General features: G+C 39.1%; 2 protein-coding genes across 2 annotated transcripts in view; one reads left to right on the top strand and one right to left on the bottom strand.

Moving 5' to 3' along the window:
* Positions 1-483: 483 nt before the first annotated feature.
* On the top strand, positions 484-15,348 carry ASIC5 (acid sensing ion channel subunit family member 5). The gene is made up of 10 exons (XM_040971407.1): positions 484-523; positions 1,288-1,594; positions 3,731-3,968; positions 5,447-5,572; positions 7,230-7,379; positions 8,179-8,326; positions 9,456-9,512; positions 9,954-10,122; positions 14,390-14,481; positions 15,158-15,348. Exons 1-10 carry the CDS (start codon positions 484-486, stop codon positions 15,346-15,348), a joined length of 1,518 nt encoding a protein of 505 aa, XP_040827341.1.
* Positions 15,349-17,253: 1,905 nt separating this feature from the next.
* GUCY1B1 (guanylate cyclase 1 soluble subunit beta 1) overlaps positions 17,254-22,150 on the bottom strand; it is a 39,635-nt gene continuing 34,738 nt past the window's right edge. Inside the window, exons 10-14 of the mRNA XM_040971317.1 lie at positions 21,602-21,839; positions 20,485-20,625; positions 19,830-19,984; positions 19,382-19,508; positions 17,254-18,430 (exon numbers count right to left, since the gene is read on the bottom strand). Coding sequence (XP_040827251.1) covers positions 18,407-18,430; positions 19,382-19,508; positions 19,830-19,984; positions 20,485-20,625; positions 21,602-21,839 — 685 coding nt within the window. The 3' untranslated portion in view covers positions 17,254-18,406. The remainder of the gene's footprint in view (positions 18,431-19,381; positions 19,509-19,829; positions 19,985-20,484; positions 20,626-21,601; positions 21,840-22,150) is intronic.

The following is a 22,150-nucleotide window of genomic DNA, read 5'->3' as shown; positions in this document are numbered from 1 at the left end:
TTTAGTTCTTATTATTTTTGTTAGTTTTATCTGTTAATAATACCAAGAAAATTTCAATGAGAAAAGAAGACGTTTCCCACAAAAAAGCTTCTTTCATCCAGTTTTACATATCATCACAGAATAAAAAGATCTTTCCCGGGGTTGTCAGCTAGCCTGGCCAGAGTGCTATAAAAATCCTTGACAAGGATGGGCTCCTTAAATTCCTTTATTATTATTTTTTTAATAAAAATGACCTTTTAAGAATACTTTTTCTCACACCATGGTAACTTTTCATCTGTCCGTAACTGCCCACGCTGGCTTTACCAATGTGATTGATTTGTAGGTTATGCAGTTTGCAAAGCAAAACATAGCAACACAAATATTTAAATTGCCCTCGTGTTTTACGACCTCAACCACTGTATTTGACATAAAGGCAGCAAATTGAAGATTGTCTGAGATGACTTTCGCTTGTACCCTGAGGACTCCTGCTTATGGAAGCTGCAAATGGAGTGGACCCAGCCGTCAAAAGCCCATGCCGAGAGAGGTAGGACCTCCCAGCCACCCTGACTGCTAGGGGCTTGGACTAAGAGAAAGGAAGAGATAATTTTTTAAGCTTACTTGTTTGGTCCGTTTGAATTCCATTGCTGTGTGGACGTGATGCAGGTCACATAAGTCTGCACCATGGATCGGACACGTTTAGCTACTCAAAGAAAAAGGAATGAATGGAAGAGAATCCAAGGAAATTTACAATGTCACTGTGCATTCAAATCTGCTTTTTGTCTGGTCTCTGCCATTCTACTGCTTTCATTGCTGTTTGTTGTGTGCCTGCAAGTTTTGTTTTTTAGATAGAACGTGCCCAGAATTCCTCCAAGTGCCCTTATGAAGATCAGGAGCCAGTGCAAGGACCACTTTCCCCAATCTCCAGATCTCTCTGTACCCATTTTCTGGTACAAGTTTCAAAGCAGTTCAACTCTTTTTTTTTTTTTTTAAAGATTCTATGTTGTAGGTGATTCAATTCAAGGTGGGTTAGTTGGGAAGCTGAAATTGACATCCAATGAATAGGGAGTCTGAATACATGTGCATTAACCAAAGTCACTCTGAAAAGCGTGAGGGTATTTTTAGCAGATTCATGCAACCAACTCTTGTACTTCTTGACTCCTAAGTAAGTCATCCAATGCAAAAGAAATTTTGAGTCCCTCTGTAAAACACATGCAAAGAAGCGGCCCGTGTGGCTTCTGCATGATTTGTGTTCTTCCTAACTCACTAATTTTTTTTTCTTCTTAATTATCCTACGGGCAAAATCTTAAGGACTCTTAGAAAAGATAAAGCTTTGCCTTTCAAAGCAAGCACTGCCATCTCCCACTGACCGAAAGAAATTTGACCATGACTTTGCCATCTCCACTTCCATTCATGGGGTACACAATGTCGTCCGGAACAAGAGCAGGCTCCGGCGGGCGCTGTGGTTGGCGGTGGTCCTGGGCTCCGTGTCACTGATGGTGTGGCAGATCTATAGCCGCTTACTCAACTACTTCACATGGCCAACCACCACATCCATAGAGGTTCAATATGTGGAGAAGATGGAATTCCCGGCTGTCACGTTTTGTAATTTGAACAGGTAAAAGAAAAAAATCACTTTGGAAAATAATTATTTTCTTTCTTAACTTATGTTTACACTTTAGTAGGACTACGGTCTTCCTAGTTTTTATTTGCTGAATATAACAATTAGTGGAAGATTGAACATGTGAATGTAGAGTGGATTATAATTTATATATGGGAAAAAAAACTGATAAAGGAGCAGGATGAAGAGATGTGTGTGTTTGCGCGAGCATGGGGAGACAATTATACACCAAAGAGACCGTTTCGTTCTTATATACTTTTGTGTCATTTTTCTTATTTTTAAAAATTCAAAATTCTATTTTTAGTATTGCTTACATAGTTGACAGGGATCATTCTACTGGCAAATGATATGGCTGTCGGAGCCTCTGTGTGCGTCTGGGCATGCTGTCCACTGCGCAGGCACCAGTAAATGAGGAAGCCCAGTCCTGACCCATGCACTGGAGGGCACCCCACAAAGCTCGTCATTTTCCCTGTTTTCCTGATTTGAGTCCGGTACTCCAGTTGGGGCATTCCCCGAGAAACCTCCTTGGCTGATATCAGACTTGATTCTCCTGAGTTCCAGCTAATATGGGAGCGAGTTCTGTCAGTATTGCCAGCAGCCCCACCTCTCGTGCAAACCCGAAATAAGAATGGGATGCATACAGGGATGCAGCAGCATGGTCTGCCTGCCAAGATCACATCAGGCTAAGTGATGCCCACCATGAAAACTGTTTTCTTATCTCTGAAAACGTAGACAATGTTGTTTACATGTTTATTTATCCTCTGCTTTGTGTATGACCCACTTTGGGGAAGGGTTTAGTGAGCAAGGACAACTACATACCTACAAAAATATATAAAGGAAAGTAAGACGGAAGTATAAGACATAAAGCAGGTGCAGGAATGACCCACGAATCAGGCATCGCGTGACCCTGTGCAGGTGTTAAGCGATACCCATCCATTCCTCTCCATGCTTTTTAGCACCGAACTAAGGAGAGAAAGTTTTCGTATCAATACTGGCAAATTCCTATGAAAGTCCTGCTTGTACTTGGAAAGGGATGTGGAACATGCGTTACAGAGCCATGCGTCACACAAGGCAGGGATACAGCAGCAACACGAGGATTACAAAATAATACGGACCATAGGACAAGTTCTGAATATATTCCTTCTGATTTGATTGCCAGGAAATCACTGGCAAAAACGACGCATTGGTTCAATGAGCACCTATCCCATAGTCCTATGCTACAAGCATCCTTCTCAAAGTCTTCAGAAAAATTACTCATTTTGTCTTCAACTAGTATGTTGAGAAAGGTTCTACGAACATACACTATTTTAACCAGGGAAGAAATGAAGTGGCAGGGAGATGAAGGCATTTGGGAACAGAGTGTGATTGGAGAAATGAGCAGCTATGAATGACATACGCCAAAGGATGAAAGCATATGGGGTAACCCTTGGTCAGGGCTCAGGCCTGGAGAGGAGACCCTTGCAAGTGTTGCTTGGTTTTGTCGCTGAAGTCAGCAGAGCCTGTCAGCAGGACAAGCAGATGCGAAGGCAGAGAAACAAATGGAAGGTGGTCATGTGTGTCCTTCCATCGCCCTGACTTTGGATCTCAACTCACGTAGGATGTGAGAAAGTAGAAGGAAGGAATAAAAAATAGAAGTGCTGGCAGCTCCCCCAAAGAGCTCCCACTAGCAGGCCAACTAGAACGTTTGGTGTTCCTGCTCTTCTGTGAGGGTCGCAGTGTAACTAGATAAGAATAACAAAGGAAATGTTAGGAAATACAACTTCCAGTAACACAGAACCAAACCATGACAATGACAGAACTAAGATCTGAACCCAGGAACTCTGCTTCCTAGGTGTTGACAAGTTCACATTCCCAACTCTTTCTTTGGAGCAGAGAGGAATTCGAATGCTAAATGTCCATTAGAATTCATCCATATCGAGTACTACGGAGTATTCCAGACAGATGACCCTGTGCACAAATGCAGAGTAAATTGCATCATGTGTCAAAGACCTCTGGAGTCCCCTCTGGCTTGGATGGAGACGATGGTTGGAGATGAAAAAGCAAGAACAGATGAAGTCCAGAGACTGAATGTCTGTCTCCTAGATAAGCAGCAGCTTTTATTGTCCTAAGTATTCTTGTTTTTCCAACTAACAGGTTTCAAGCAGATGCTGTTGCCAAGTTTGGTATCATTTTTTCTTTATGGGATATTTTCTCAAAAGTTCTCCATCTTCAGGAAATCGGGGAAAATTCCACTGCTACTAGAAAAGCGATGGATTTTGTTGCAACTCAGCAGAATTTCAGCATCACAGATTTCATCAGGAACAATGGGTTTTATCTAAACAATAGCACTCTGCTGGAATGTGAGTTTTTTGGAAAGCCTTGTGGTCCAAAGGTAATAGTTTAATATTATTCCATGCTATAATAGAATGAACCACTTTTCCATGCTGTTTCGTATTGAAAGAAAGCTCACTGACACGGGGGGACTAGCCTATTTGCTCAGATTGTATTTCACTAACTTGGAATACACGTAAGACAAATTTCCTCTCTCACACAGTTACATAAGCAGAGAGTCAACTGAGATTTTGATTGTATCTCTTGTATAAATAATTTAGCAAAAAATGTTTTAATTTTTCCCATTCATCATGAGCAGTATACTCCAGCATAAGCTGATTGGTACATTTGCAATTTTTTTTTAATTCTTGTGATATTGAATCAAAACTACAGAAAAATTAATATATTCTGCATTCTATATGAAAATTATATACATAAAATTCACTCACAATACATGTATAGTTCAGTGTTTGTTATATGCTTACTAAACCTTCAAGACAAAGTGTTGTATATATCCGGAATCTACATATTAAAAGCATGTCAGCAATAAGATTCTGTTTTCCAGTCAGCAAATATGAAATCCGGGTTTTTTTTTTATGACTCTAGAATTCATTTCTTGTCCTTTTAGCACTCTCATTTAGCACACAACAAACAGAAATAAACCTGTGAGACCTTTGACCTGGAAGAAGTCTCTGGCTGAAATTTTAATCTGGAGGAGAAACTTTTCTAGCTTGCTTTTTATTTGCCAACATATTTAAACCCAACTTGAGCAAAGTTTGCATTCAGTATTCATTTTAAAGTTGCATGTTAGGAAAACTCAATTCTAGGAAGTAGGAAAGCCCAAGAAATGATTTCATTCAGTGGGACCTCTTCAGAACAGATAGGGCTAACGAAAACGCTGAACCGAGACAGCTCCAGACTGTTCTAAAGTGCTGTTGCTCAGTCTCCTGACTGCAAGGCCCCGTCCTGTATAGCCTTTCCCCATTGTGGACGCAGCAACTGCGCGAATCCCTACAGTGCCAGTATTTTAGCTGGGTACTCCACTATCCATGTCATAAACCAAGAGACACGTTTCAACTCCTGCATCAGCCACTGAGCCGAGAGGGCAGGGCGGTAAGACTGGCCGACAGGTGTCATGGCGTAGCTCCGTCTTAGAGGTGGTCGGTAGGAGCCGAAGTGGCACAGCAATGTGACGGATCTGCCGAGAGAACAGAGGATGGACGAGGGATGGCTCTCCATGGGTGAATCTTGTTTTCATGAATCCACAGGTGAGACGTAAAACAAGAAATTCTTAAGTGTGGAAAGACTACATCGAAGTATTTGAAAATGTCTTATTTAAATAATCATATTCCAGTTGACAAATATGTGTGTTTCAAAATTCAAGCCCATCACTGAATACACATATAAATTACCACACTGCCTTGCTTTCCGGTGTTTCTACATTCCCATTCAGACATCTGGGCCTTTTCTGAAGTTATGTAACTCACTCCTTAAAAATGACAATTGACTGTGTTTTATTTGGTTCGTTTTCTTCCTGAGGATTTTGCACACATCTTTACCGAATATGGAAATTGCTTCACTTTTAATCACGGTGAAAATATCAAAACAAAGAAAAAAGTGAGTGTCTCTGGCAGAGGTTTAAACTTGCTCTTCAACGTCAATCAGGTAACGAATTCTCAATCTATCCAGAAGGCAAGACACACAGAACAAACGAGTGTGTACGGCGCGGGGAACCCAAAATGTAATCAAAACATGCAATTCTCTGGAGATGTCGAACTACCCTGCTTTCACTCTTGTGACTTCAGGAAATAAGCACACCATAAAAAGAAGAAAAGTAGAGGTTTCTAAGTTGCAATATAAGTACTTATTTTAACTATGTATTTAAAAAAAATCAGGGAGATTTTGATGGAAAGAAGGCAACTCGGTGTAAAAAGGAGCTACGCATACATATGTGACAAACCAAAGAAAATACACCTGCAAAAGTGATAAAAAAATAATTTATATGGACAAGATATTGTATAAATGGTCTTTGCTCAAGACTAGTTTTAGAAAACTATAATTAGCCTAAAAATATGTGTCTAGAATTGGGAAGCATGTGGTCACATGCTCATGCTTAGTGAAAGTTGTGACATTTCTTCAAGGTTGTCTGCTATGGCTCCCATCCAAGTTGAGGCCTCGCTTTCTTTTACGAATAACCATTTCTATCATTATTTACTTAGAGATATGTTCTATCCCATTACCGTGACTTCATCTCCAAGGATTCTGAAATACTGATGGATGAAGTATCCAAAAAATTACACAATTAGTGTCAGAGATAAGAAATATGTCTTGGTCTTCTCGAACCTCACAGACTATCCCACTTCCCATTCCACAAGAACGAGGCCTTAGGCCATTTTTGCAGAAATTCTAAACAGGGTCTCTTTGTAACTTCTTGTAGCCCATTCAACATGTTTTTCATTTTCATTATGTCTAAATGATACAACACTGTACATGGCAAAGGAAATGCAACTACATATGTGTGTATATACATATATATATACATGTATATAGAGTTGTTTCAGCTCATCAGAATATTTGCTGGACAAAATATTGTGTGGACGGTTCTAATTTTAGTTATGCATTTTATAAACTAGAACTTACTAAATGCTTTTAGAATGCAGTCAAAATTTATAAACACAATATTACCAAGATATTACTCCAGATTATTTGGTTAAGTGTTTCTTGGAAGATATTATCAGGTGCAGGAGGAATAAAGTTTGGAGTTAAAAATGGAATATTAAATACAGCTATTGCATGTAATTACATAAGCTATTGTCATCTACCCAAAAATCATTATATTCTCAGGTCTGTTCCCTTTTTATAGCCAGCATTACAACCAAAGATCAAGATGTCATAAAATTTATGTAAAGAAAAGCATTGGTGTTAAATACACAGCATAAATCTTTATGGGAAAGAATTTTGAGTTTTAAACAATGGTAAGAATTTTAAGAGGAGATGAAAGCCAAGTGATTTTCTAAAACACGTGACTCCAAAAGACCATGCTAAAAGAAAGGGGAGGAGAGAGTGCCAGAGGGCATGAGATGGTTAACAGCCATCCTCTGCTTTCAGGATATTCAACTCAGGCAAAAGGGGATAGACACTTGAACACTTCCTGAGGTGTTTAATTTTCACACCTTTTATTTGAAATCCTAATATTGAAACTTACTATAAAATATCTGATGTTTACATAAGTGGGAACTGTCATGCGGTGCTTAAATACTACACTCATGTGGAACAAAATTCATCTGTGATTCACATGGGGGATCATGCACTTTTGCTCCAGGAGGAATTCATCGATAACCCAGCCCTGGGTTTTGCCGACGCTGGGATCATCTTCGTTATCCATTCTCCACGGAAGGTACCACAGTTTGACGGTCTAGGTTTGTCATCACCAGTAGGAACACACGCCCGTGTTACAATCCGCCAAGTGAAGGTCAGTACACGCCAGGCATGGAGTGAGTGAATGGTGCGGGGTAGGGAGTGCCTTTAACACATAAGTCATATATATGTATTTTTTGCTAGAAACCCCCTTCCCTCATGACTTTTAAACCCCACTAGAAATGCCAAAAATTATCCCAGATTCGTTTTCTTTATGTGTAGGTACAGCTTCAGAGTAATCCAGTATACTCACATAGTTAATACAACGAATCTAGCAGAACTTTGAGTTTTATCAGAAATTCCAAAGGTGATTAGGTCTGAGGAGGCAGCTAAGTTGGTGAACTGGGCATTTTTTTTCTTTTCTTATTGGAACTCTTTGAGAAGTAGAAAATGACAGTGTCAAGAGCTGTAATCTGGGAGTCCGATGGGCCCATCAGGGGTCCGTTTGTCTATCACTTTCTTAGTAATTTTCTTAATTAGTTTTCTGGATTTCCATTTCCTCTCTCTGCACAATCCGGAATGATATTTCCCTCTCGTTGGTACCATGAAGCTTAGCTGAACAACCACAGAACGTACTTACATTGTTGGAACACAACTATACTAGGCAACGGATGTTTTCTTGTGATTTTTGATGGCTTTGATTTGTGGGTGGGCTGATTGCTATGTTAGTTGAATGTTTATGTAGATGCTTTTTGCTTTCCTCATATGAGTTAATGTTTGGAATTGTCTATCTGACTTCATTGATTAGGGTTGTGGGTGCATCGTGCTTTGATACACGCAATTTCAGGGACTTTTCAGATTGATAGAACAGGAGACATAGACACATCTAAATGGAATGTTTCTTGTGACTTTAGACAGTCCATCAAGAGTACCCTTGGGGAGAATGCAACCCTAAAATAAAGTTGAAGAATTTCAGCCATTACAGCACCGCTGGCTGCTTGAAGGAATGCAAAGCCCGATATATCAAAAAGCAGTGTGGATGTTTGCCTTTTATGCTTCCAGGTAAAGAATGAGTGGAATCACCTCCTTATTTCACCATGCTGAAACCATCCTGGAAAGTCTCCATTGGCTAAATATAATCATCCCTGACTGATTGAAAATCTTGGAATCATGGTAGACATTTCTGGAAAAGAACTATGTGTGATTTGGGTGGGTTCCAGTTCTTATATGCAAGGATTAAAGTCAGGTGCTCTCAAACACCTCCAACAGTACATCAAGATTATCTCAACTTGCAAGCAAAGTTTGGTCATGTGTTTAAGTCTTGCTGACCATTAAAAAGCCATGGTAGGGAATTTTTTTTTTTTCTTGGTGACTGTAAAAGAAACTTCAGGATTCCTTGGGGCTCATTTGAAACATTTCCAGATTGGTCAATCTCAGAGGTTAGGTTTAAAGGATGCCAAAAGGGAGGATGGATCCAGAGATCAGGTGAGAGCCACAATTTTTCAAACAGGTGATCTTTAGGAAATCATGGAACCTCTGTACACCCCATGAAACTGGGAGCTTATCAGTACCCTACCTTATAGGGTTGGTATAAGACTGAAAACCAATAGGCAAGTGGCATAAAAATGCCTGACACGGAACATGAAATGTCATATAAATGTTAGAAGGCTGTAAAGAAAGGCAAAGTGCACTAAGGCAAAGTTAGAGTAGTGTGAGAAGTTTGCCATTATGGCTCTCTCTCTTTTCCTCTCTCTTTTTCTCTCACACACACACGCACACACACACACACACCTCCTATTTCCTCCCACAGAACATTACCATCTGTGTAGGGAACAATGTCTCAGGATTTTCAAACAGTATCTTCTTTCTCTATTTGGGTTTATCACGCTTTTTTTGAACACTGAATTATTTACACATTTGGTACATCTCACGGGTGCAGGTCTGATAAATACATTTCCCTCCTTCTTCCTCTCCTCATCCAATCCTCAACCACCATCTTTCCTTCCTTAGGGTCTTACTTCGAAAATCATAATATAAGCCCACTCTGCAGTCAAAGGCATCACTAGCCACAATATTCAAGTCTACACGGCTAAATGGATGGATGCATATAGATAGTAAATGTGGTTTTGCCCTTTGTTTGCCTGTCTTAGAAAATGTAATTTCTATATATATTACTCTTGCTGTTTTTAAGGAAATGCGATAGAATGTGACCTACAGAAATACTACAACTGTGTTTCTCCTCTACTTGGTAAGCAGTATGGTTTACTTCTTTCATTTTCAGGATGTTTATTAAGATCGCTAAACACACGACATTTAATCAATGCTATGAACATCCCATTCTGTGGAAGAGAAAATGCACTGAAGGAAGGAGCTTACTAATTTTATTAAATAATAACTTGCTTAAATATAGTTACACTCAGAAACTCACACAAATCCTCTGATTTCAAAATACACCTGATTTAAAGATAGTGATAAAGTCATAGTAAAATAATTTTGGTTTTGAGTTCTAAATTGTTAAATTGCTTTAAAAGTGTTTGCATTTCTATAATCACAAGGAAGCAGCACTTGCTGAGAAAGTGGAGACAACTTACCAGTCACCCAATTTCAAGACGAAAAGTTACATTGTCTAGATAAAACGCTGTTCCCCACGCTGTGATCTGCTTCTCTATTGTTCTCATTTTTGCTTCAGACTACATAGAAGTTAATGAACTATGCACAATGGGAACCTACAATTCCAGCTGTCCAGTTTCTTGCGAAGAAACCACATATCCTGCGACGATTTCTTACGCCACTTTCCCAAGCCAAACTGCTTTGAAATATCTTTCCAAAAAGTTGAATCACAGCCAGGAATATATCAGGTATTTTCAACAGCCTTAACACGATTTATAATCAACACGACTTTTTTCTCCCCCTTTATTGGAAGCTACCGAGAACTCAGGAAATGAAATTCTCACCAATTAAAAGAAATGGCAGCATTTGTCATTAAATTAACACTGAAAGAAAAGGATTTTGAAGTTAGATAAGCGCATATCCTTTTGTCCTTAATTTAATTACCTGAAAGTTAAATTGAAGCTTGCTTGAGTGACTTGCTCTGGGCTGAATCTTTCCGATGAAAACGATAATTCTGGCTGATATCTATCAGTGGTTTGAAACATAAAAATGCTGAGCATCTCTGTTGAATAATTCGAACCTTTCTTTAATCGCATACTATAGATGGAGCAGAAATATTAACGCTGTACATTAACAAGTGCCCTATCAAGATGGTTAGAGGCACTGACAGGAGTTACACTAGGTTATGCTAACTCCAGAAGTCACTGGTAATGGTGCAGGCTGTTGGGTTCTCCTGGCTCCCAGCTGCAGCTGTGGCTCTGCCACGGCTGGTACTCTGTTTTGGCGTGGTTCTCCACCTGCTTCCCACAAAAATTTCCGATTCCAATTCTCCTCAGGAACTGGAGTTTTCTAATTTTCTTTCTAGTAAACTTTCAGAAATTATAAAAACATACTTCCTAAAGAATCTACTGTTTCATCAGGAAGTAACTTTGACATTTCTCAAACTGTAAATCTGTATTTTTAGAGCTAGGATCTGAAACAGCAATGCAGCATATTTATGTATGTGCTGGTATCAAAGCAACGATATATTAAAGCTGATTTATGTGTGCAGAGGAAATACCCAACTTGAAAGCATGTTTTGATTTCGGTTTTAACCTGGCACCTGTTTTAACAAAACGAAACACATTGTTCTTGTAGCAATACCTAACCAGTAAACTGATCTTTGAAAATCAGATGGAAAAAAAAAAAGTTCAATAAAGGTAGGATTGATGGGTATAGTTTCAAACACGAAGACAGAAAATGAGAAAATCTGCAATTACCTGTCTGCATGCAGACATGTAAGATACAGCAGCACAGTATCTTAAACTTCCCTGCCTTCCCGTCGGAAGATCCAGTTACAGCGTGATGGCAAGCTCTCCTGGGTTGAGGCAGGCAGCAAGTGGATGCACATACTGGTAAACCGAGGTCAGGTTTAGTTATTAGGCGAACTAAGGAATTTCCAAAATTGCTTTTGTTTTAAAGTGACAGATGTTACAATAAAAAAATTCCCCAAATGGTTCACTGTCTGCAAAAAAAAAAAAATTCCGTTTGGATGGATAAACAAAATGTGGTACTGATACATTTACGGAGTACTTCTCAGCCAGGAACAGGAATGGAATCTTGCCATTGGCAACAAAACGGACCCAGCTGGTAACGCTTCTGCTTAATAAAACAAGCTAGTCTCAAAAGACAAACATTCTGTGCTCTCTCCGCTCTATGACAATTAATAGAGCACACACAAAAAAAAGATCTCCTAAGTGATATTAGAATACTAAGAACTAATTGTTATATACAGCATGCATTTCTTTACTCCTAAATAAAAGTGTAATTTCCATTTTTAACTTTCAATATATTTTTACATTGCTATTTTACTTTGTTTCATTTCCCCCTATTTGCTGTGTCTCATTTATGATATCTTTATATATTGGAAAGTTAATCAGATATACAGAGAAGAGGAGAGACAGAAAGATCGTCCATCTGCTGATTCACTCCCCAAGCAGCCGCAATGGCCAGAGCTGAGCCAATCCAAAGCCAGGAGCCCAGGTGTCTCCTCTGGGTCTCCCACACAGGTGCAGGGTCCCAAAGCTTTGGGCCGTCCTAGACTGCTTTCCAAGGCCACAAGCAGGGAGCTGGATGGGAAGCGGAGCTGCCGGGATTAGAACCGGCGCCCATATGGGATCCTGGGCATGGAAGACATGGAATTTAGCCGCTAGGCTACAGCCCTGGGACCCTTGAAAGTTAATGTTGTGGCTGTGAAATAGATGGTTATTATTGTAATAGCCTGTAGAAAAAAAGGAGGATACAAAAGGAGGAGGAGAGGGAATGGGGGACTCCTCGCCCCCATGATTCTAAATCTGCGTGGTCAAAAATGTGAAAAGTATTCCTTGGGCACGCATTTAGATCAATCTGATTACCTTCACGCTGCACTCATGTTCAGGCACCTGCGAGCGTGTCTTTAGGATTTTCTAGTGTAAGTGATGCTCTTTTTCTTTTTTCCCTTTGAGCTTTTTGTCTCTATTAAAAGTCATCACTTTGTGTCACCTGAAATAAAATTTCCTTGATTTAAATCCCGAAGAGTTTCACTCACTCTTTGGGAAAGATTCAGCAAGCACCTCATTCCTGGACAACTCGGCTGGTACAGATGTTGAGTGAGCACCACAATCCTTGTGTGGGGGAGGCGTTTATCTTCTCTCCAAGGCGCATGAGGAAGCTGTGCAATGATTATGATTGTGCTTGGGAAAGTCAACAGTATTATCAGTGTACGCACAAGTCAGGAACATAAAGATTGAAATCGTGCTTATGTCTGTGGACTTCCAAGACAACTTTATCATTTTCGTCACCTTGGGGGCTAATTTACCGTTTGTCAACATCGCTGCACCTCTTGATTGTCTTTTCAAACGAAACACATTCTTTTGTTACCCAGGGTTCGACCAATGGAAATTAGGTAAACATAACTAATATTTATTTGGAATTAAGCATGATGGGATGTAGCAACGTTAAGGCTAGAAGCAATAACAGTGATTTACGACCCTGTTGTTAAGATGTGAAATAAAACATCAAGCGATTCCAAAAAATATTGCTAACAGCAACCATTCTTAATGACAATGATTATTATTTGAAAATCGTGAATTCTTTGGTTTCCACCTTAACTCCTATCACAGTCAGGTTATAATCATCTTTCATGTATTCCTTTATATGTATGTTTTATAAATATACAACGCACACCTGTTATGTGTAATATAATCAATAAACATGTTGGGCATTAGAGATACCTCGGTGTATGAAAGACAAACCCTGTCTCATTGCACTTGTTTCTACTGGGATGGAGACGGACAATAAACATAGTTAGGCAGGTTAGAGGGTGCTAGGTGCAGCAAAAAGCTGAAGTCAGGGTTGTGGATTACAACCGGGAAACACCTGTTTGAGAAAGCAACACTTGAAAAAACATCCGAAGCAGTGTTCTCAGAATTTCGTGGGAGAGTTTTCCTTAGAGTGTGCTGGGGAACCTGGGGTAGGAAGGCTGGAGGAGAGGAGAGGCTGAGAAGCAGGGACACATGTCTTGGCAGGTTAAGGAGGATGGTTCCACTGCGTGTCTGTTGAAGCAGGTGAATAAGAGCAGCCAGATAACATTGTTTGGAATCCAGAGATAATTTATGGAAGCCTGGGCAGTGACCGTGATTTTCAGAATCTAAATGTTCAAGCATTTATAAGACAAATATTAGAATTTCCTTAAAGACTGGTTATGGAAGGATGATATTGTACACTCATCGTGGGGGAAATACCTACTGTTTCGCTTGGGATAGGTTACGTTTGAAATATCTGTTATTCAGGTAAGAATACTCAGAGGTCATGAAAATTTTATTTAAGCTCAAGGTAGAAGTTTTGGCTCCTGATGGAGTTCAGGCTGTGCAAGAACGACCAGCTATTGTTTCTTTGAGAATGTCCCCCTCTCTGGTCATGTGAAATGGTTTCTGGAAGATGCTAAAGAATGGGAGTCTTTGCTCAAATATTTCAATAAAATGGAGTAAGTGACTAATCGTTATGCAGTATCAATAGGGACCACAATGTATACCAATCCTTTATTGCATATTCAGTTTCTTCTCCCCCTCCACCCTGCCGCAATCCTAAATCCTGAAATCAGATAAGGAAATAATGACTTAGGCAAACAAAGCAAATTCTCTGGGGTGACATTCATAGCAAACGAAAGAGTAGGAACTCGAATTAAACTTAAGCACATCCTTACACATTTGTTAATTCCGCAGTAGACATTTCTATTAGGGTGATATTTCCACTTGATGCATTTTTTAAAAAATTTCTCAGGAATAAAACATGATGAAATTGTAATCCGTCAGAAAAGACTCCTACTAAAAACCGGACAGAATAAGAAGCCGTTCTAGTGAAGCTAGCTGTGACTAACACTGAATGCAACGCCATCTCTCTAGAATAGTAAACTGTATTCACCCATCCTTCATCAGATGGGAATTAAAAGTTGTGCTGAAATTGCCACCTAAAGCTAACTCAGTTTTTAATTCCTAGGGAGAATTTTGTGAACATTGAGATTAACTACAGTGACTTAAACTATAAAATAACGCAGCAACAAAAAGCTGTAAGTGTGCCTGAGTTACTTGGTAAGTGCTGTTCGTCTTTCCTAATTCTCTTTTATTTTCTTTTAGCTTTTATTCTTCTCTATTTGAGAGTTAATTTATCAATGCAGAAAAAAAATAATTTGAATAATTTATATAACAAGTATAAATATACCCCCCAAAAAGCTCTGCTTTTCATTTAACAAGTAAAACTGGGTGTTTCTTATGGGTTTATTTTGTTACTTGAAAAGCATAGTGACGAGAGAGAGAGAGAGAGAGAGAGAGCGAGCCTCCACCACCGTGAGTTCATTCACTCAGGAAATGGTCATTAACATGGACCTAAACTGGAAGTGCAGTGGCTCAAACTTGAATGAACACTCACTTGAGTATTTATGTCACAGGCAATGACTCCAGCACCTGGGCCACAACATGGGCTCCTTGAAACTGAATTGTATTGACCCCAAATCATTCATAAATCAACCTAAAACTTCCATCTTCCAAAGTCTTTGAGATACATTTGTAGAAACAGGTTTTAGCTGTGCTTTTCTCTTCTTTTTACAATCACTTTGAGATTTTAAAACATGATTAACTTATCCTTATATAATATCGCCTGTGATTATCTCATTCATTTCAAATAATCTTACATCTAATATTGCTTCATATGCTTTTCTTGTGAAAAAATAACAGTGACATAAAAATTCAATGTTGATTTTTCTTACAGCGGATATTGGAGGTCAACTTGGCCTATTTTGTGGTGCAAGTGTGATTACAATTATAGAAATTATTGAATATATATTCACCAATTTCTATTGGATGTGCATTTTCTTATTGCTGAAGATACCTGAAGTGACAGAATCATTTCCTCCTCAGCACAATCATTTGCAAAACAAAAATAGGATAGAAGAATGCTGATGTTTACTTAGAACGAGAGTGTAATTCTCTTCACAATAGCTTGTCATGACTGATTTCTGGCTATGTAACTCATGATTTCGGGAGTCCAATAAAAGCCATTCTCTTACTACGTCTATTTATATATCTATATCTACTTATTTATATGTGTACTTCTGTGTGTGCGCATATATACATATACATAGAAAGCAAGCCCTGTTCAGTTCTTTCACTATTATATTTTCAACACCCACAGTAGTGGAGATTCTATGACAGACATTACATGCTTTTTACCAATAAATGAGTATTTATGTAATAGTCAACCCTTTCAGTTAAACATGTAAAGTAGACCTTTAATAAATAAACTTTGAGAACTTACATGTACAAGTTACACTTCATAAAATGTGATAAATTTTATTTTCACTGATTCAATGTTTTTTTTTTTTCTTTTACCCTTATAACTAAATTTTGGAGATGCAGAAATAGGTGGTAACCGAATGATGAACAGATCTTTAGAAAAAGTCCGAACTCTGTCAAAAGATAATAGGGGCTGATTAGTCTTATAAATGCTTCTATTAAAGTACTGCAAAAAGAATTGTTAGGTGAAAATGTTAGGATACTTGAATATCTTGGAAAGATTAAGTTGCTAATGTCAGCAGCTTACCCAAAGGGCCAATTTCTTGTTCTTAAATATTTTTTTTCTAAAAACTCTTATTGTGGGACTCATTTTCCTTTGCTATTCCTCTTATCATCATTTGTATGATGTTATAATACATAGAATGAAAGTTCAAAAGAAATGATCTATCCTGAACTACTAATGAAGCAAGGAGAAAAACACAATCTAGTATCTGTTTATTTCTTAGAAGTTATCTTCCAGACCCCGTACTTATCTATTAAGTGTTCCTAGACTGTAAGACTTATTGTCTTAAAACCTTATATTCCCTAAAGGACCAAAGCTACAGCAGAAATAAAATGGCATTTTGTCAAAGAAATGATGGAATTTTGAAATAAGAATTAAGGAATCGTCTGATCAGATCCTGTTAGGTACGTTAGGAATTTGTCTAGAGCTGGACTCCAAATCCTCATTCCCTGTCCTGTGTCCCATTCAATGAATATTTACTGTATTTGCACTCTGGCATGATGAAGCAAGGGAGTATCGCATTTGCGATACCTTTATTTTGTTGATGTAACAGGTGTCATCCAGTTTTATCTTTAAAAATAAGGATATACTACCTTCTCTTTTTGCATTTGACAGCTTCTAACCTGAATTAGACTCAACTTCGTTGGCTTAGAGTAAAGCTCTCTCTGTGTAAAGTGAAAGTTTTAGCCAGTTCATACAACTTCCTAGGAATTTCACAGGAAACAGCTGGGGGAAAATTTCTGGACAAGACAAGTGAAACAGGGTCCTGCCACACAGATTTCTAATTGTCAGAAATAGTTACATGCATGGCATTCCTCTGAATCTGGCAGTGGAAGGAGAGTTAAGTCTTTGGTTTCTTTTTTCACAAACTACAATTCAAAAAAGCGTTCTTTGCTGCCCTCTAGAGGCTCCATGAGGCATCACTGAAGGAGAAGGACAACCCATGACCATTAAGACAAAAAAGCTTGAGGTGAAATTGGTTCAGAATACACAGGCAATACAAATATATAAAACTTCACATTTTATAAACACGGCTGATGTCATTCCTTATTTATATGTGCATCTCCCCAATCAACAGTCTTGTTTTCTTTCAATATATTGGTGGCAAAAAATTAGTATTTAAGAATATGCCTATTTGAGTCAATATTAAGAATGCATAATGGTGGCAAATCAAAGTCAAAGTTTTGGTTAGGTGTCATTTTAAAGTGTGTAAAGTGGCGTGAACAGCTGTATAAAATGACAATGTTATTAATGTCTTCTCGAAATAAAAACTATCTAGAGACAAGTGGAAAAAATAATTTATTGTAGACTTTTACACTTTGACATAGAACATTTGTACATATCTCGAGGTGTTGGTTGGAAATACTAAATTTAAGACAAACATTTTGACACAAAAGTCACTGCACTCTATTGTATAAAGATTGATATTAATAAATTACCAGAGCTATTCAAAAACAACAGGCCAATTATTCCAATAACAATGTATTCTATGTCGAGATTAAGCTGACTCTTCTGAATAGGATACTCTCAGATGCAATCATGTTCCTCAAAGCTGGTTAAAAAAAAATCTAATTTCTGGGAATAAAAGGCTGCGTATGGTTCTGGCTAATTGGGGGACCCCCCGCAGCTTTATTTTGGGGTATGGTGAAAACTCCTAACAGTTAGCCCGAGCTAATGTGTAAAATCATGCGGCTTTCTAGAATAGTCGCATGTGAATAATGAGATTGAAAGCAAAATATACAATGCATGGGATAACATTTTTAGAGGAACTGTGATTGCCACAGGATTTGAATGTGCAAGTAAATGCTCTAATAAATTGAATGCATGCCTGATACGTCTAGTGGAAAATTAGCACATTTCAAAATACTCACCATTTTTTTTAGCAGGGTATATTAATTCTTACAAGGAGAGTCTGAAAATACATTGCACTTTTCCTAAAACTTAGAGTATACTTCTTTAGAAATCGATTTCTATGATGATATACAGCAAGATGATACAAACTTTATTATATGGTCATTAAAATATACATACATATATATATATATATGTGGAATACTAAACAGACTTTGCAAACCATGATATACACGGACACACATGGTCAAATACTGTTTAGTTTCACTTCATTCAATTCAACAAATATTGGTTGGGTGCCTACTACTAGCAGATACCTTGATTAGGTAACGCTTATAGTAGATTAAGACACATGGAGTTGACATCACCCGTATCAAAAGCTAAACTGGATAGTGTAACACCTTAAAAATAACCAACAGCAGAACTCAAGTGGGATACTAGTGCAAGCTACGCTCAGGAGAAAAGTCGGAGAGCACGGAAAAGCGAAACGCCAACGTCCGTATTCCTCAAGAAGACGCGCTCCAGGGGTTGGCACGTGTTAGGAGACGCCTGGAGCTGAATTTGCAGTCTTCCTATCTCGCAGTCGGAGATTCAGTTTTCATCCTGCTTTGTTTCCTTAAAAACATTGAAAGACAAGAGAGGATTGGTAGGCAGGGACACACGTCTCTCTCCCCCTCTTAGGATATGACCTGCACCGCATCAACAGTGTCTACAAATTATTCTCATCGTGATTCCAGGTGAAATGACTCACAGAATAGCCCCACTACGGTGATCAACACATGATATAAAATAATACGTATATAAACATGCATGTAAACATAATTTAAAGTAAAAACAGCAAAGGGAAGATAAATATTTTAAGTCCTAGGATTCCATCCCTTTAGGATTTAGACTCCAAGGGCATTTTAAGGGAATGTGCACCTACAGAAAAACGAATAAACTCAAGAATCTTACTCTCTATGAAGACGCTATACATCAGCAGCAAGAGACAAAGGTATCAAGTTTGCTTATGATCCAACACGCGACGGGTCAGAGAAGGCCAAACATGACCTTGGTGTGAGCAAGCACACTGAAAATGTACTTTGGAACCAGTTTGCACTCCGTGGAGCTCTCAGAAGTCTTGCCTGAAGAAGAGCCCATCAGGGACCAGAATTTCAAAGTAAATCCCTAAAGCCACGCACAGGGATGGTTTTCAAGAACTTGAGCCTTGCTTAGTTCTGAGGGTGAGCTCAAATTAGCCGGGTGGCAGATGGGAGAGAGGCCCAGAGTCCCCTCTGCTTGCCTCAGGAGTCTCTGCACCTCATTATTGAAGATGAACCAAAGGAGCAGACCTTCTCAATCTAGTACTGTGGTTAAATTTCATCAGGGGATAAACCCAGTAATAATCCTCAAAGGTATTCCGTGCCCTTACTTACCCATCATGTTTATTCCACTGTTATCCTTAAGTCTTAATATTCATGAGAAAGTATTCTTTTCAAACAAAACATAGGTTCAGTGGTTTCACCTGAATTCCCTGTATTTTTGTTGTATCTTAAAAAATGAGACTTACATTCTTATGAGTCATACCTCCGTTTCTGTATTTTTTCTGGATAGAAACCAAACTTGCATTGGCTCTTTCTTGCCCTTCATAGACACAGGGCCCCTGTGTTCCAAGTGGAATTGTGGATCTGCGTTTTCTGGAGACATGAGGCATCTGGAAGTAGCGGCCAGGGGCAGGGAGACAAGGGTGCAAAGGTCACACGGAGAAGGTGTCAGGTACTCAAGATGCACATAAAAGATACATACACATACAAGATATGTTTTGCACACAATGATCCTACCACAAATTGCTAATAAGGTATGGAATCATTCAAAACAGAAATAATCACAAAATCTTGTCAAGCAGAAAACAAACAATCCCAAGAAATGTGCTGCTGTTACGAGGCAGATCATCACTCATGGTTATACCACCTGCAGAAAAAAAAACACACCTTTTTTACAGCAAAGTAAATATCAACAGGACATGTTCTCTTACCTGTACGTATATTCAGACACGTTTATCTTTCCTTTTTCTCCCGTGGTTTCTGTTCTGCTCGTGAGGTTGACAGTATTTCCGAAAAGACAGTACCGAGGCATGCGCTGTCCGATGACACCTGTCACAACCTCTCCAGTATGTATTCCTATTGTTATCTGCGGACATCAACGAGTTGATTAAAAAATCAGTAACAAAGGCATGTCTTCTGAATGCGTGAAACAACCAGCATCGCAACACGTGAGGAAGAATTCCCTAAGGACTCCAAACCAATGACAAGATATCATCAAAATCTTTTACAAAAATCTCTCTCTCAAGAGAGAGAGGAATATTCTGCCCCCCCGCCCAAGAGACAAATCAGAAGTCTGAAGATTTCACAGTTAATCTCCCTGCTTTCGTGAGATGCAGGAAAATACAGTAAAACGAAGCTTCATCCTCGCTATTCTCAGTGCAAGGGACACACCAGGTGAGTTCCAATATGGAGACAAAGTTCCATCCCTGTGGAAGGATGTGATACAACGGGCTCCATAAAATATCACAGCCCTTATTGTCAAGGTATGTGTTATGATACTTAGTAATGGTTTCCCGTGCAAGAATATGAATTAGTTGTTCACGAAGGTCTACTGCCACGATGATAGTTGCTGCTGTATTTACTAACCTGAACAGATTCACCATCTACTTGAACTTGGCCAGCGATTTCCATCATGTCCAAAGCTAGGTGGCAAATGGATCGCGCATGGTGAAAGCACGGCTCTGGCAATCCACTGACCGTCATGTACTTATCGCCAACAGTCTCCACCTAACTCAGTGCAGAAACACATGGGCCATTGGTTAGTGTGAAACATGAAATTTGCTCTCTTACCAAAAAAACCCCAAAATTATGCAAGGCTAATTACTTAGGGTTGACATGCGTTAGCATGTAGGAGCTTTGACTGCAGGCAGGTGCAGACATTAAATTTTATTTTGAACTCAAGGAAGCAGCTGGTTTCCTACCTACCTGCCTACCTCTCTCTGATTCCCTTATAAGGCACTAAAACAGTATATATATATTTTTTTCTGCTGAACACAGGTATGGTTTCATGGCAAGAGCCATTGTCTGAACCTTGGTGCTCCATCACTCTAATTACCCATTTTGTTTTATTATGTGCTTCCTAAGTGCTACATTGGACCGCAAAACGTCAACTACAAAACAAATAGTCCCTGTAGGGTTGTAGTGCCAAGGGACGGTTCAGCTAAGCTTCTTTGCCTCTATGAAACAATATTCCGCTGACTTCATCTTTCCAGTATTATATTTGCTTCTACTGGCAACAAAGGGGTGAAGTAACTTATAAATGTTTATCTTCAAGTTGATGTTATCTGAAAGTAAATCTGGGTTCCAGTACCTTGCTCCACTCCCATGCCTTCTTTCCTGTGCACGGCATTTATACATTTCAATAAAAGTGGCTTTTGCAGGGCACCAATGAATGCCATGTTTATACTAAATATAATAAACAGCTCACACGGATTTTTTTTTTTAACCAAATGCCACTAAGTGAGCTACTAAATATTCTACTTTATCCTGGAAATCATCTACTTGATGAAACATTCACTTTGGATACAAGAAAAAGAAAGTGTTCACAGCAGGTTAATGAAACGGTGAGTGGTGACTACCAGGAGGCTGCTGTAAGCAAGGTTTTAGGGTTACCCAGAGAACTGTGCTGTCAGGACCCCCACCAGGAAACCTCAGTAACCCAGACTCAGAAGGGCCCTGAGTGGGACCCAACTGTGAGACTTGCCTTATACACAAACGGGTTTTTCCGTGAATCCGTCAGAGTGTCGAACCTGGTGTAAAGGTCGTTGAGAAGGTTTACAATCTTCATGGCCCCCTCTCCGGAGGCGTGCTTGCTACAGAAAGCGTTGAAGCCCACAATGCCACTGAAGAGGATGGTCACATTGTCGTATCTTTTAGCTGGTACTGGACGCTTATGTCTCAGCTCGTTGGCAACAGATGGGGGAAGAACGGAATACAGCAATCTGTTACGGGATCGAGAAGGAGCAACTGTGAGAAGCACCAAGAATGCCTTTACAGCTGTGTGTGTGTGTGTTTAATTTTTAAGTCCATCATTCGTTAGAAAATGTTAAAGCCTTATTTGAATATCAAAGGTGATCAAACTACCTAACATTTGAAAAAAAAATGACTAGTAATCAAACCCCCTTGAACATCAAGTATCAGTAAAATAATAAATTCCATTCTAAGAGTCTAAAAAAATATACATATTTTTTAGGTTCTGGAAGCACAAAAGCTCTCTGCACAGGAAGTTTCAGAAAGCTAGGGCTGCCCTGGG

This window comes from Ochotona curzoniae, unplaced genomic scaffold (assembly GCF_017591425.1).
Source record: "Ochotona curzoniae isolate NIBS_2020 unplaced genomic scaffold, NIBS_Ocur_1.0 contig_21, whole genome shotgun sequence".
Taxonomy (NCBI): domain Eukaryota; kingdom Metazoa; phylum Chordata; class Mammalia; order Lagomorpha; family Ochotonidae; genus Ochotona; species Ochotona curzoniae.
Note: the sequence above shows the minus strand (reverse complement) of the source record. Positions and strands in the feature narration are given on the sequence as shown.

Excerpts from the sequence above, each read along its gene's own strand:
- ASIC5 (XM_040971407.1), top strand. The coding sequence starts at position 484 with ATGGAGTGGACCCAGCCGTCAAAAGCCCATGCCGAGAGAG. Across the intron at positions 5,573-7,229 it reads TGCTCTTCAACGTCAATCAG|GAGGAATTCATCGATAACCC; the intron begins GTAACGAATTCT and ends CTTTTGCTCCAG. Across the intron at positions 10,123-14,389 it reads CACAGCCAGGAATATATCAG|GGAGAATTTTGTGAACATTG; the intron begins GTATTTTCAACA and ends TTTAATTCCTAG.